Source organism: Plectrocnemia conspersa, unplaced genomic scaffold (assembly GCF_051122295.1).
Source record: "Plectrocnemia conspersa isolate PC_06_02 unplaced genomic scaffold, ASM5112229v1 ptg000008l, whole genome shotgun sequence".
NCBI classification, from domain to species: domain Eukaryota; kingdom Metazoa; phylum Arthropoda; class Insecta; order Trichoptera; family Polycentropodidae; genus Plectrocnemia; species Plectrocnemia conspersa.
In genome coordinates, this window is record NW_028277172.1 from 9,212,625 (window position 1) to 9,230,050 (window position 17,426).

General features: G+C 27.5%; 1 protein-coding gene across 15 annotated transcripts in view; it reads right to left on the reverse strand.

The window, feature by feature from the left end:
- The window catches only part of LOC148232911 (CUGBP Elav-like family member 1), a 263,128-nt gene that overhangs the window by 76,284 nt on the left and 169,418 nt on the right, over positions 1–17,426 (reverse strand). For 14 of the 15 annotated variants that reach the window (XR_015810521.1, XR_015810518.1, XR_015810520.1 and 11 more), the window contains 3 exons: positions 9,131–9,191; positions 5,375–5,495; positions 4,888–4,970 (listed from right to left, as the gene is read on the reverse strand). Coding sequence is in view for 10 of the 15 variants with exons in the window: in XM_088190749.1 (XP_088046875.1) it covers positions 4,888–4,970; positions 5,375–5,495; positions 9,131–9,191 (265 nt within the window). In the remaining 5 variants the exon portion in view is untranslated. Of the gene's footprint in view, positions 1–4,887; positions 4,971–5,374; positions 5,496–9,130; positions 9,192–17,426 lie in introns of those variants that run through there. The other variant, XM_088190769.1, reaches the window with a different exon arrangement.

The window sequence follows — 17,426 nt, forward strand, 5'->3', positions numbered from 1 at the left end:
TTCGGTCGAGTTCGGTTCTGCCCGCTCTAAAATCTCTCGCAAGTTGTCCAAGGTTACCGAGAACGGGAGGTAAAGTTAGGATAATTCAGTCGACTTGGCTAGCTTTGAGCGCTTCCGAACATTGTCGGCAAATGGAAAGTCAAAGAAATTAAAGTCGGAGCTGCTCTTTCGCGTGCGAGCGGTGAGATACTTCCCTTTTCGCTCTCTCGCGTGTTAAGTGACGACAGTGAGAGAGATAATGATATGGTTTTTCGCAAACTGAGATAGAACGAGTAGCTCGGCTCAATTTCAGTATGCGCGTAGGCGTCCTATGGTTAATACGCATGTCAAGCGCTGCATCGTGGTCACGTGGCCAAGTTATAATACCACGTGTTTATCGGGGACTTCAGCAGATTCTGACTGACATCTTTGAATATTTTAGGGCATCAAAAGGGAGTATTTATATTTTTGATAGTATATTTTTCTAACAGATATCGGTAATATATATTTTTTCATATAAAATTAAATAATTAAAAAATAATTAGTGGTACTTGATTTTGTTAAAAAAAATCGTTTCAAATATCCTATGTATTTTCCTAGATCGGTTAATATAAATGTCACATCATAACAAATTCTTATTTAGAATCGATGGCGACAAATTCTAGGATAGTCACAGATTGTTCGTATTCTGAAGCATCATTTTTATGCCTTATGGCATTTTGCAAAAGCCGACAAAGATTTTGCGTAAATTGAATATTTACGACCGAAAAGTTTTCACTGATATTGTATTAGTGAGTGCCCACACAAACTTTTTTAACTATCAGTAGCGTAATTTTAATAATATGAGTATTTAAAAATTGCGATTATTTGGCACATTTTTCGATCACGCGCAAATATGCCAGCTGTACGTGACAGCAGCCGCTGCGCGAACGTCATTCACGGCCGCCGTCCTGACGACATATGAAATTTGTGGCAGTGTTGCCGCTACTCGGAAGTCGACGACCTCGGCCGACTTCAATTGAACTTCGGTTCAGACAACTTCCAGAGAGTTTATTGAAGGTATTAGGTTTGGTTTTTAGCAGCATGAGAATTGAAGTAGGGATTGACAACTCATGGTTTTTGAGCGTGGCGCCCTGCTAACTAGCAATTATCTAGTTTTTAGGTATAAAAAATATTAAACAATATATTTTTTTCTTTTGTATTGTATTGATGTAGCTATATTTTTGATTGTATATGATTTTTTTGCTAATGTGTTGCATGTATCTAAATGTATTCTTTATCTTAGATTAAACTTACATCATAATTTAAAAAAAAAATATTTTTACAAACAAATAATAATCATAATACAAATTAGGCGCTGATTTCAGAATTTAAATTTTGCCATTTAATAAAATTATATTTAAAATCTGCGTATATTATTATTTAACAATAATAGTAACAATCAGATTAATATGTGCATCAAAAAAGATAATTAACAAAATAAAAAAGATTGACTTAATCTAATTTAATACGTACAGTGTTTAGCATAATTGTGAAAAAATATAATAAACATAATATTTTGTTAGCAAAATTAAAAAATAATTAAAAATAGTCAACTATATATTAGTATATATATTATAAAAACGAGGCATAAAAAGAAATTATTTATTATAATGGAAAAAGGGCAAAATTTTTGTAGCGTAATATTGAAATAAAAGCAAAATACGATGTATCTAAAAATATACATCTCCGAGTCCTTGTTATCTTTTATGTAAATAAAGCTACTCAAACGTATGTCACAGTAAATACGAAAAACTGAATTACTATATTACGTAAATTGATAAATACTATATATAAACGTATAAAATGACTCACTCTTTTTGATTGTGTATTATGTTACAATTACCACAATTATTGTATTAACAAATACGGTAGTTAAAAATATCACATTTACGTTACATTCTAGACATTTGAAAAAAATATTTAATATGTTTACAACAAGGGTTTTAATAAACGGAACTGTAATTATATATTAATGAGAAGTGCTGTAAATATGATGGGTCTGTATAAAAAGCGTACTAGGGATATTAATAATATAATAATATAAGAGGGATTTTTTCGCTCAACTTTTAAAGTGAACGTTTGGGCAAATTTTATTTAATCAAAGTGCTCGATTCTTGTAGTGATCCAATAAAATGAATTGTAAACTTATTTCTGTTTTTAGTAACAACATTATAAACAAGCAAAATGTTGCAAGATAGCATATTGAATTTAAAGCAGGTTCATGTAAAATAATTAAGTGAAATGCTATCCGTTGTCACTAAAGACCCATTCGTAAATTATGAAAATTGTATACACTTTCATAATCTTCATGAAGAATGCTATAAGTAAAAGGCAATAAGATATGCCTTAAAAATATGATACGTCAATCCTGATTTTCAGACATTTTATACGCACTAACTTTATATGTTAGTGTATATAAATAATAATTTTGCTTCTCCTAAATTATCGATCATATTAGTGTCCCTTTGTCTTTGTCTATGAATTGTATGTACATATGTGTATACAACTAATATATGTAGGTATAACACAAAAGTTTATGTCGATGTAAAAGGAGATAATAACTTATGCAATAAGAGTTAAGCGCGCGGTGTGAGCAGAAAACTGCTCGTGTGGTTTGTTACCTCGTTAAAGTAATCTGCCCTTTCGGGTCCGTTCAACGTGACTTTACGGCTCGCCAGGAGCAAACAACAATATCAAGAATGACCGAGGCAATTTAACGGGCAATTAGTGAAAAATAAGCAACGTTAGGCAAACCGACATAGTAAATCGCACACGAGGCGGAATGGCCAAAGCGAAATTATTCGCTATTCTTTCGAATAGAATCTTGGGGATGAGAAGAGTAGGGAAAGAAGACGATGAAAAGAAAAGCCAAGAAAACAGACATTCTCGTCGTTGGAGGATTTTGCGTGCGACTTGAGTATTTCACGGCACATTAAGTTGACTGACGTGAATTGATCAAGTTCAGTGATTATTTTTTCATTCAGAATGAAATATTCATATTAAAACGTATGCATATTAAATGAAAATATAATTTTGAAAACGCCAGTAAAATGATACGCACGTGTGATTATTAATAATCAATCTGGAACACCAAAGCACATGTTTTTAAATACAAAATAATACAAAAATATTATATTTTTATTCACTAGATTCATAATTATTTTGCTAACAAACATATGTATATATATAAAAAAGTGCATAATATAGATTTTTGTATCATCGATGACCTTTACTTTCTCACAAACAAAATTTTGCTCAATGTACTACCACAATGTGTTTAATTCATAAATAATTTATAATATTAAAATAATACGTTATTTATATGTGTATTACAAAATTAATGTACATATTGCTACATAAATTAATATTTTATTTATAGAAAATATTTCTGTGTAATATCAATGGCTATAAAGTTTATTTCACACACCAATATTTCATAGATATTTTTATTATATCATGTGGCCGTCATTATGTAACACGAATAAAAAAAAGAGTAGTAATATGTTAATGAGATATGAGATGACTCATCTATAGAAATTTTGATGAGTCATTCAAAGCGCCAGAAATGATTTTTCTTCCAAAAACGCATTTCAGAGACGAAACCATAGCTAATAATCCGAGAAAGGGACTCAAGTAAATCGCCATTGAGTCGGTTCTACCGTCAGAGTTTTGCCCTTGACTATATGTACTCCCAGAAACTCCAAGAGCAACATTTAAGAGCATGCTAGACGTTTCTTCAGACGATCGGGGCTACGGAGCGCTATTAAAGACCCTGCTCATAGAAAAAAATATGCCTTATAAATTTCAAACTCCTATACTGCAACTTTTTATCAGCTTTATGAAAACAAGACCCCCAGAGAGCATTTTGAAAAAATAACGATAATATAAATTGAAATGGTAGAAGAGCTATGAAAATAGCACATTTCTAAAGTAATTGCCATTGCAATAAGAAATGCAAAATGACTACTAATATGTCATGAAAGAAAGTGTACTTTGATAAACTAATACAATATATGCCTGTGATTAGAACAGAATGTAAATAAGTTTTTCAATAAAAAAATACTATTACTCAATTTTAATGAATGAACTAACACACACGATTGTTTGTCTTTTCTGTGAAATTAACAATTATAGAGTTCGTCAATTTAGATTTATACAAAGCTGTCATTTTAAAAAAAATTAGAGATGCAGTTTTGGACCAAACCATTTCTGTTTATAAATATTTAACTTAAAGTTGTATCAATATGATGTGAAAATATTAAAAGTGTAAGGTGATTATATAATTAAAAATATTGTAAATGAATTGTGTATTTATATTATTATTAATTAATGTGATTGATAGACCTCGGACCATTTGCCATAAAATTCGCGTTTTGTATAATCGAATTCAATTAATTGCTTACAGCTATTTATAAATATATAGAACAGGTGAGTGATGGATTACAGATTATATTTGCGTCAAGAGGTCCGGGTTCTAGTGTTAAATATTTATAAAAAAAAGATTTTATATTTTTAAGGAATAGTGTTTAAAGTCATAAAATAATTATTTAAATATTATTAAATTAATAAATAATGTGGTGTTTAATATGAACAAAATAATAAATATTAAAACAATTAATACAAACATAATTAGCAATAAATAAAAAGTGTCAAATGGAAATAAAATTAATTAAATATATGAGAAGTTCAAGCACCGCTTGGGTTACACTTCGAACGCTTTTAGCGACAGAGTCGCACTGAGCGCTTTGAAATTAAACATTTAATTAAATTTTAATTAAATTACTCCAATTTGACACTAGTGATCATTCAAACACACAAAAATTATTATTATTATTACGATTAGTGAATATAACGAGCACAACTCACCCCGACTAGCGTTTTGATATTGTGTAATGCGTCCTGCGCTTTCAGCGCCGCTTTTCGCGTGAAAAACGTCACAAAACAGCACCCTGAAACAAATTGCAACAAAACGTACTTGTGTTTAACGAGAACAAACGTAAACGTAAAATGAATATAAAACATTGATTATAAATGAACGTCATCGATGTGTCACAAGGTGAACAAACATTCCGCACGGATACAGATAAGAACAATCGCTCGAAAGTGTTTACACGGGTTATTTAATTAATTACTTAATAAAATATTCAACTTTAGTATTATTAAGATTCAAGCATATGGACTTTGTTAGTAATATGATGCGATATTAAAATACCAATGCGTTAATTGGAACGAGTATCATCACAATGTGAACACAAAAGCACACAAATTAATTATGTTATAGTTTTATTTGTATGTAATATTTTATTATTTTTGCGGGTTCATTTATTTAATTTATAAAAATAAAGTAACGTACCTTTGCTGGTTCCTGTAACTTTATCTCTAAGCACGTTTATTTGATGTACTCTGCCAAATTCTTCAAACATTAGCCGCAAGTCATTTTCGTCCATCGATCGCGGCACTTGACCGACGAACATCTAGAAAGATTAAAATATTTTTAGTGTTTATACGATAAAAAATAAATAGATGGAGGTTAGGTTAATATGATATTATACTGATTTTGTCTGAAATTGAAACACACTTAATTTTAATAACATGCAAGTAGTCAAATAGCACATAATTTTTGTTTACTATATTTGTTATTTACACAAAATCTAAGATAACCCAAATATGATTATTTTGATAAGATAGCATTGAACATAATTCAATTCAATTATTTTGTATATGTATAATGAATTTCTAAAACAATTCCTAAATTATCTTTAAATTTGAATAATATTAAAAAAAAATGTTTTTCGACTTATTTTTTTAAAATATTTAGATAAACCATTATATTAAAATAAATTTTAATAAGTAACCAAAAATAAATTTTAAACACTTTTTTACTAGAATATATTTGTATATAATATTTTTATATATAGATATTTTTTAATATTTAAGAGCTTAAGAATAAAAAAAGAATAATTACAAATATATTAACAATGTAAGATAAAAAATCGTTGATCTCAAATTTTGATATTTGACATTATACATTTTAATGATAAGATTGTATAAATACTCAAAGACAATTATAGTTGAGTCATACAACTTTTATTTTATTTTAATTATGTAATATATATGCTACAAATACTGATCCTTAAAAATATTAAAATAATAACATACCTAAATATAGAAATATATTTTAGATACATTTAATTACTAGAATATAATAAGAATATTTTTTTAATGTAATTAAAGTTGCAATTAGAATATGGCAAAAGTAAAATATGTTAAAATTCATTTTATATATCGTTTTCCAAACTGTGACCAAGATTTTTTCTGTTATAAATAGTGTGTAGATAGATATAACATATAACTTCAAAAATTCACGATCTTTAGGTTTCTCATAAGTACTTCTATATATAAAAAAGACAAAGGACTACATTCATGTGTGCTATTAAAATTTAATACATATGTTACAATGAATGTATATCACCAGTAATATTTTCACTGGCGTTTTAGTAGAATTATATATGTATACAACTTCACTGGTAGATAAAATATAATTTAACTGAGCTACTAGTATTACATGCTGCTCTAAAATATCTATAAAACTTAATTTGACAAACATGAAATATCAATTTTCTGTTCAAGTCTAAATCTAACATTAAAAAATTAACTAAACCCAGCTTAATCAAATACAGTTCTAAAATTAACTGTTATTTAAGAACTTTCATTAGCTTATATTTCAGTTTGTTCACAATTCTGTGAATCTCATACGATCATCCAGTTTGGCAACAAAGACAGTTTCACTGCTATTGAGCAGTGAAATTATAAATTAATTAATTAATTTATATTTTTACTAATGAAAATATAATTTTATGGGTAGTACAGATTCACTGCAAAATATATGTTTTATATATGTGTTCCATAGCAAGAATAGCAAAGATGCAGTAAAATCATCATGTAGGAACACCTAAGATTTATTCAGAATAATCACTATATAAAGCTATAATTATAAGATTTGAGACAAGCATAGAAACAATACTTATGACCTTGCTTACAAATAGCATTGTTGTACTTATCTTAAACGTTTAAAAATGGGTACCCACAAGATACACGCTTTCAGGAGGCAGAGTTAAACAACAATACTATTGGTCCTTAATTGATATTTTCTCCCACGTGCTTAAGATTTGTTTAAGAAGCAGTAACATACTACTCATTACATATATTAAAACTCATTCACTCGACTAAGCTGACCACGAAGAACCATTTTCACTTTCCATTTTAATTTAAATTTGTGTACAATAATAGACTTACTATTAAACAACTTTTTGGGCGTCTAAATAACTGATTAAGTAATCCCAACAAGTATATTGTTTAAGCGATCTATGTAAATCCAAATTGCGTAGTTACTTTATACGATACTACACGTGAAAGTCACACATAAACTTCCCCCTAATTGAAATATGTAAATATAATACACATTACCTAAAATATACTATATATCATAATCTACTCCACACTTATTATATCTATCTGGACTAAATGTTGTATATACCAAGTATTGTGTAAAAGTACTTAATAAGAGTTTGCAAAGCTTAGCAAATTTTAATTACTACAACGATGTATATGATTAAATATATCTACCCTTTCTGAAGTACTGATATGTATATAAATATAGAAAGAATGATTCTTTCATACTATTCATATATTATTCCAAGATTTATATATAGCATGTATTTTTACCCTTAACTTAATCTACGAATTAGAATAATAGACTGAAAAATCAATAGTTGAAATACTAATTTTAAATCTATATCTATAAATTTTATTAGGAATACAATTGATTTAAAGTTTTTATTAAATAGTTTTATAGAAAAAAAATAATAATATATTTTTCGAGGGGCTTAAATTTTTTTAAATTTATTACTCCACATCAAACTGGATATGCGCGAGAGCCTTCAAAGCACATGTTATCCCATATTGGCATATGAGTGAAAAATGGCCGACACAGGGCCGGTCGTACGTCTTCGGTGAAAATCAAATGTTTGCGTCACAGCTTTGAAGCCAAACAAATCTGCGCGGCTTCGGCAAACACCGGGCGCTCATTTTTCACGGGCCGCCTGAATTTCACACGCACGCACGAAGAAAAGTTTTCTTCCAGACCATCCGTCAAAACGCAGCGGTTGCGGCCTTGACCCTCCCCCAATATATCGGAGTTATGGAGTTATGGAATCCCGACTGGGCCGTAAAACACACGCGGATCACGGTGGCAAAGTCTGAAACTTGCCTTGAACCAAACCCCAAGGCAATTGGTTTTAGCCGGCCGAGGGAATGCACGCCGCGAATAAATTACTTTGCTTTACCCCGTTATTATTATACTGGGATTAGGGGTTGCGACGTGGATGTTTAAAGTTTTGAATGGCGATTTGTTATAAAATACACCCCCCATACGAACGTTTTTGTTACAGCAAAAAATTTGATGATTAAATTGAGTTGAGAATTATTTTTACAAATTAAACTTAGCTCTTCTCCAAAGATAGAAAAAGGTTTCGTGCCCATAATATATTGTTAATATGTCTCTAAAATCTACAATCACTATAAAATACTGATTTATATTTTTTTTTTTACAATATTATACGTAGATTTAATAAGTGAAATAAATTTAAATCTGAAAAATAATTAAAAATCTATATAATATATAGTTAAATATATACTATGTATATATTACGTTTTTTATTGGACCGTTTATTTATTATGTGAAAAAATATTTCTGAACCTCTATTTTTTTAAATAGTGTTAGAATATAGAAAAATTGCAGATCTGTAAAATTGATGAATAAATACCATTATAATATTTATATAAAAAAGCAATAATTGTGAAAAAATGTTGAAAATAATTGAATGAAAAATGCTTAAAATAATTAGTATATACATATATATAATAACTTGCACTTAATTTCGAAACAACTTATGGCAATTAAAATAAATGCAATCATTAGCCTATAACTTTCCAATAATATTGGGTTCAATTGAGATAACATAAGTCAATACATAATTAAGCGACAACAAAAACAATCTAAAATATTGCATAAGCTGTGTATTTTTAATATAGTATATATTTGACTCACCTTAATAAAATCTGGATCAGGTTTAGGTGAATCATTGTTGTTGATGTTCATATTCATTCCACTGTAACAAGACATATAAATAAGTTAATAAACAATAAAAAATTTGTTCGCCTGACATCGACTAATTTTCGTCAATGAAATAAGTCCACACACACATTGAGTTAATATTATCCGCGTTATTGATCTCTGCTCGGTTGGACAAAAGCCTTAGAAGAACACTGGCCGGAGACCGACACAAAGCGATCGCACTTAATCTTCCGACCCTTTGAGGGCTTCCTAATCCCACCGCAGGCCGACGCTGGAAACTAACTATTTGCAAGACCTTAAGAAGATGGAAGAGAGGATGAGCATTGTTGTAACCATGGATCGGGGGTCCGAGACTTAATTGGCATTCGTAATCCGATTAGGCGCCACCCCGCACGGATGAAATAAAAAATACATTTATTACGTGAAGAAAAAAAGTAAAGTAAGGATATAACGAGAAAATAGATCGGCGTAATGTGCAGTAATATGTGTGTGAGATAAAAATTGCATGGGTTGACCTTTCGGTTGATATAGTGTGTGCATTGTTTGAATTGTGTGTGATGATAATATTATGTTTAGACTGTAGTTGTTGTTCTACAAAGTTCATTTTGCGACCTTGAAAATCAAAAAATAAGTTCATAGTGAGTATGAATAAATAGATAAAAATAATATAAGTAACGTTTTGTATTCATTGTAAATATTGAAATACTAATATTTTTTAAATAAAAAAATTATAAATAAAAAGTTCACGAATAATTTTATTGACTATTTTGAAAACATAAGTAAAATATATAATGACAATCTTATCATTAAGTAAATAGGAAAGAAAAAAATATGTATTTACTTTATTTGTTAAATATCTGATCATTTTTTTTTATTCAAAAAATTATATCTGCAAGATTAGGAAAATCTAGAAAAACTTTATTACTTTACAATTAGGAAAACAATCATTGATTTCTAAATTAGTAGTGTGATATCAAAATCTGGAGAACAGTGACATATATTTTATTGATTATAAACTATTATTACAGCTTAAGATTAAAATATTTTATTAAGCACGACCATTCTACCGCTTAATTTTATTTTAAATTATTTAATTCGTGAGTTTAAGTTAATCTAGGAAAACCTGTGTAATATGTGTTGAATAATCAAAATTATAAATATATAAAAAATATTAATTCTGATTTCCCAGACATTAAATATATTAAAAAACACTAGGGTCTATATGGAATTTGATCTATAGTGTTAGTTTAAATATATATTATACAGTTAAAAATCGATAATACCCCAATGTTTTAAAAATAAAATTAATATAAAATGTGGTAATATCAAAATTATTGGCAATTTTAAAAATAAAGTATTTAGAGGATTTAAGTAGGATATATATCAATAATCTTAGTATCTTATTTACAGGTTTATTGAAAGAAAATAATAGTAAAAAATCTCGATTAATTTGGTTATTTTTAAATCAAATTTTTTTACATAGTTAAAACATTTATGATTCACCTTGTTTTAAATATAAAAAATATTTTTTATTCTGTACAAAATCTAACTCAGTTTTAAATGAAAATAATTAAAAAATATTTATTTATTTAACCCTTCATTGTCATAACGTTTTTAATAGAAATAAAAATATTGTTTATTACAATAATACACTAAATATGGGTTATAAAATAATTTAAAAAATCTTGGTTGGAAATTTATAAATGGTTATAAAAAGATAGTTAATTTTTGATGTGCAACAAATCTATGCATTTTCTATACACCAATATATTTTAAAACTAATAAGAATCTCTGAAATTACTATAAGGAAATGAATAACAAGCAAATATATCATGTCTCTTTTATTTCAAAGTTTCACCCTAATCTTAAGCATAATTATTTTTAAATAAATAAAAATAGGTTTTTGTAATAGTAGCTTATAACTGTGATGTATAAAAATAGTTTGAATTAAAGTAAATTCTTAAGAAAAAATAATTTAAAGGGAGATTGTTAAAGTGTATAAAACATATTAATACGTCTTTATGTAAATCAGTTGTTTTATTAAAATATGTTTATATTATATAAGAATTTTAAGTCTAATTTAGATAAGCTTTATAATTTATTAAGTGAAAATTTGCTAATCTCAGGGCAAAAAAATAATAAATATTAGCACTTTTATCTCTCAATTCCAATACATACTAAACCTATGATATGAAAATCTAGCATTAATATAATAAAGTAAGCATAAAAAGTGCTAATTACAACAACTCTATTGTCACAAAAAAAAAAACATTAAAAATGTAGCTTGTGAGAAAAAAATATTGAAAAATCAGTAAATTATTTTAATGAATTAAATTAAAACATAGGATTAGATTTAAATTAAATAAAAAAATTATCAAATAATACTTTTATATTTAATACTGACATAAATACACAATATTTATTAAATGAATTTAATAATATATAGGGAAAGTGTATTTTTTTAATAATAGTTTAATATTTAATTATGGCTTTTTAATTTAATTATTATATGTTTTTTTATAATTTATTACTGTAATTATTTAAGTGCAATATATTTATTATATATTATATATTTATAATAATACGTACTGATCCTGAATGCATTTCTCGTCATAGTACGACGCATCCTCATTGATCTTCTTCAAGAAGGACAAAACGTCAACGGAATTCATTTTAAATACAATTTATTAAAAACAATATTGACGTGCAATAATATAAATAATATATTATAAAACAATATTATATTATTAATAAAAAAATCCCATGTCTTAAAACGAATTCACAAAAGCACGTGGACAAACGAAACACTTTGTCACAATACTGCTATAAGCTCGTGGTTAGAAAATCACAATATCGTAACTGAATATTGGTCGTGTTTTTGGTTAAATAAAATATCGATTTTATTAGTTAAAAAATATTATTATAACGACACGAGACAAAACGCGAAACGACGCCACAAACGCAAGACGCCACTTAACACGAGGACAAGATCGACGCTACTAAATTTTAGTCAATGTGCTCTAGAACAAAACTGTTTAACCACATAATTATTGTCATATAATCGTTTGTAGGTATTCGAACTTGTAAAAAGTATGCACGTGTCAGCAATTTTTAATGTGATTTTTTAAGTGCTGATGTAATTTGCGTGCTGCATTTAACGGTATTTTTCAATAATAGAGAACGAAGCATAAATATATCATAATAAGTATAAAATTTTATTCATATTAAATTACTGATAATAAAATGCAATTCATCAAATATGCCAAATTATAAATCGAGTATTTTATAATTACTTTTATTAAATGTAACTAAACATATTAATTTGTATGTTGAAAAAAAAATGCTCATCTTTGGGTTTTATCACAATCTATAAATGACACAAATATACTATCATAATTATTAATTAAAATAAATATACTCATTTTTTATTGTGTAACTTCATTAACACATATACGCGTTATTTATTTAGGTTATTTTAGATACCTAACAATAAATATAAAATTGATAATATGATGAATAATGCTTTTATTTATTTGATTTTATATAAAAATTCTTTCATTTATTTCTATATTTACATTAATTAATTTATTTCTGATGCAAATATTTTTTATAAATACTCCATTATTATTAAGGAACTCTAACATACAAAATAACAAGAGCAAATTGTTTATTTAAACAACACCGGATATTCAATTTATTTATGTTTTATTTTTAGTATAATTACCTTTATGAAAAAAATCGTTATGTCTATTAATAAAACCGCATAAATGTAATATATCAAACGTATGAATGTGTTTTCGAATAACTTGTTTTATATAACTATATCTTATCATTGGTTGATTAGATTTTATGGACTTTTTGATAAGCTGTGTAAAAAAATCAATGACGATGAACATGTTATGGATATTTTTTTATAATTAAAACATTTTCTTTAGGTATCACTACAACGTTTGGTCATAGTAAAAAAATACTGAAAAAAATAATTACAATATTAATATCTAATAAATTAATTGATTATAAAATAACAGTAAGTACATAGAAAATAATACTTATGCCATTTTGAAAATAAATTAATCATTAATACTTCACTATGAGTGCACTTTTTAATCATCAATGTTAATATTATAATTATACTATAAGAGCAATATTCGGTCCATTTATAAATGTTTTTGTTTAGATTCAGAGTTTGCCCTATGACAGCTAGAGACTTTAATCTGTATATTAAAATACTTAAATACCAAACATATTTGCCTGTTTTTTAATTTCGTTATTAAAATATAAGTGCAACTATTCGTAAAGTATCAACTCTAAAAGACAATTATGTATTGTATATCTTCCCTTTTTTACGTTAACCCTGGTCCAGACGATGTCTGAAATTCAGAGTTCAATCCGATCTTCGTATGCAATTAGATTCTAAAAATAATATTACTTTGACTTTTATAAAAAAATTACATTAAAACAACTTGATATGTTTTTATCATAAACAATGGTAGGTGAATTTAATTATAAAATAAAATGTTTTTATTCTTGATAAATGCATGATTGGTTATCTTATTTACTAAACATTAGTTCGATGTTTATTAATTTTATAGACACCTAATTTATTAACTAGTGGCATTGAAAACCAGTATTATGCCTTGTAAGGAATTTCCGTAATTGTCTCCTAAAATTAAACTTTGATTATATTTATGTTACAAATACTTAATTGTGTATATTGAGTCAGGTATACTTCACCTAAAATTATAAGATAAGTTTCCTTCACCTGTTCCAAAACTATGAAAAAAATCTTATCACACATATGTACTTGTGCCTCCAAAGAGCGATAAGATTAAGAAAGCAAACAAAACCGACTGTAGACTCATGTGTACGTGTCCCAATACAATTTTCGTAGTGTTCCAGAATAAGAATTTACCGTTTGGTTTCAGCTTATATTGTTAGTCCGAAAATTACTCCAGGAAGCCACGTAACGAAAATAAATATACCCTAGCATAACCATTCCGATCCTGATCCTTCTTTCATATAAATATTCGAAAATCCCTATCTTTGTCCGGTCATACCCGAGTATGGATCGTCAAATCCAGTCCGACTATTATTATCTTTTTTTTAGTTTGCCTTCCGGTGAAATTGCGTAGGTAGCTCTCTCGCTTGCTTCCTTTTGGGCGTGTGTTTGTAAGAGGTGGGACAAAAAAGTATACAGAATGAGTAACAACAATTTAATTTACGAGTACATTAGAGTTACGGAAAAAGTTATTTTTAATAAAATTCCGTTATTAGTGTTTTTAAAATTAAGCTATATATACTTTAGAGGCATATTAGAAAGTAAATGGACAATTAGAAACTTTAATAAATATATTAAAATAATTATATAAATTATGTATTCAATGTAATTTAAAAAAATGTATTGATATCAATATTAATAATTTATAAACATAAATATATTTTTTCAGCCTATTAAATTTGCCCTTACATCACAGTTATAATATTTAAATATTTGTTCATATATATATATATATATATATATATATATATATATATATATATATATATATATATATATATATATATATATATATATATATATATATATATATATATATATATATATATATAAATATAATATATATATATATATATATATATATATATATATATATATATATATATATATATATATATATATATTTATTGTAAATCTTTCCGTTGTAACGAATTAGTACAATGCGTTACAACCAGGTAAACACAATCAACAACTACTAAAAAAGAAGCGTGACATAAAACTGAAAGCAAAGTTTGATAATAAGTGACATTTTATGCAAAACCTCAGAGTTATAATAATATAATAATCATTAATTCCGATCTCTCAGACTAGAAATCCTTAAGGATTCGAACCCAAAACTTTCAGGTATTAGTAATGGACATATACTACTGATTTATCGTACTGAAATATTTAATTAAAATTAAGAACTCTTTTGCGTATTCTGATATAAAACTTATGTCATAAGTAGACATATAATTACATTTAATAACATTTTTTTTTGTAAAAATGACACCTTATCAATACTATATATATTATTATTTATTTAAATATAGAGCATAAAACTTAGTTTAAAATAATTTAAATCATTTATAAAATCATAATTTCTGCAACAATAAAATGTAATAAGACGAGATCTAATATGGAAAAATTAACGACAAATACATGCGTATCGAATTAGCTTATCTTTGTGTAAAATAAATTAAAACTAATATTAAAAAATTAAAATGCCCTTTAGAATATAGATTAAAATGTAAAGGCAAAGCAAAAATATGTCCGTGTAATCTCTGAGTGTGTGTGACGATTCGCACAGTTTCGCAATATCAAAAAGATTCAGCTATGAGTTCGTCGAAACATTGCTTTGGCAATGCTGCTGTAATTAATTTTAAAAATGCAATTGTAAATACTGGTTCCATATATATGTACAAATACGTGCATTTATGTATACATATTTGCTCTAGTTAATCTCAGAATGTATCGATTAGATAAAAAAATAATTTGTTTCACGCATGGCGTTGCATATCGATTACATCATCACAATAATTTGACATCCATATATTGCGAGTCATTATAGTGTCGGGTATGAGAGGTGTTACCGCACATAGCTAGTAATATATTCATATAACAACCAGAGTATATATATATATATATATATATATATATATATATATATATATATATATATATATATATATATATATATATATATATATATATATATATATATATATATATATATACTCTGTATACAGATTTTGAGAAAGCCTTTGACAAAGTTTGTCATACGTTATTATTAAAAAAATTGTCGAACCTCGGTTGCTCAGATAATTTAACTCGGTTATTTTCGAGTTATTTAAGCAATCATAGACAGTTTGTAACCTATGGTGGCCGATTGTCAAAGGAATATTTTACCCCTTCGGGGGTTCCTCAAGGATCCAATCTGGGACCTCTGCTTTTTGTGTTATTTATTAATGACATAAATACAGCAATTAAAAATTCAAGTTTTCTTCTGTACGCAGATGATTTAAAATTATATAAATGCATTCGATCTGTTGTGGACTCCTTCTCTCTACAAAGTGATTTAGACTCTCTGTGGAGATGGGCTTCCGTTAACCGTCTGCCCTTTAGTGTCGGAAAGTGCCATACTGTGTCATTTTCTCGATCCCATCAGCTTATTTCTACCATCTCGGTGGTAACATTTTGACTAGAGAAACTTCCATTAAAGATCTCGGAATCACTTTCGAGAGCAAATGGAGGTTCTCTCTACACATACACGACGTCTGTGATAAATCTTCCAAGATGCTCGGCTTTGTTATGAGGAATGCCTTTCACTTTGACGATCCGTCAGTTATTCGCATCCTCTATGACACCTTAGTTCATAGCATTCTTGAATCGGGATCTATAATTTGGAATCCCCGAATAGCCAAATATTCCCTTTTAGTGAGAAAAATTCAAAAAAGGTATTTAAGATACCTTTACAAAAGGACATTTGGTTATTATCCGTACTTATATCCCAGCGCCTTTCTTTTAGGGGCGTTGGGATATGATTCGCTGAATTCTCGCAGAAAGCTGTTTGTCGCTAAGCATTTTTTCAAACTACTAAAAGGTGCTGTCGACAATCCAGCTATTCTCGAGGAATTCCAGTTTTGGGTTCCGGAACATTTTCGAGAATCACGATCGAGACCTCTTTTGATGGCAGTTAGGGCTAGGACATCCGCACTTGCCGACTCGCCTATAGCTGTGGCCATACGGCTCCTTAATACGCTTGCATTACATATTGACCTGTTTAATGTTAGCTACAAGGAGCTGATCCAGTTTGTCTCATTTAATTTTGATATTTTATAATTTTTTGTTATGTTTATTATTTTTAAGTATTGTTCTATTTATGTATATGTACGTTTTTTTTTTTTTGTTTTATAAATTTAAAATTTGTTTTCGATCATCGTGGCGCATTGGGGTAACCTGTTAGGCCACGATGGTCTTAATTTAATCTAAAAAATAAAAAATAAATTTATGATATGTTTGTAATGACCATTACAAACAAATGAAAAAGCGTCTTTTGTCCAGTCTCAAAAGTGAAGTCAAATGCAGTATTTTTTACAACAATGGATAGAAGATCTTGTAACCAAATAATTGATTTATTTATTAGAAATATTTTAAGAACCACCTAATAGCACATTAATCGCAAATCACCAATAAATAGTGATTAAAAACTATTATTTGCTTGGAAAGAAT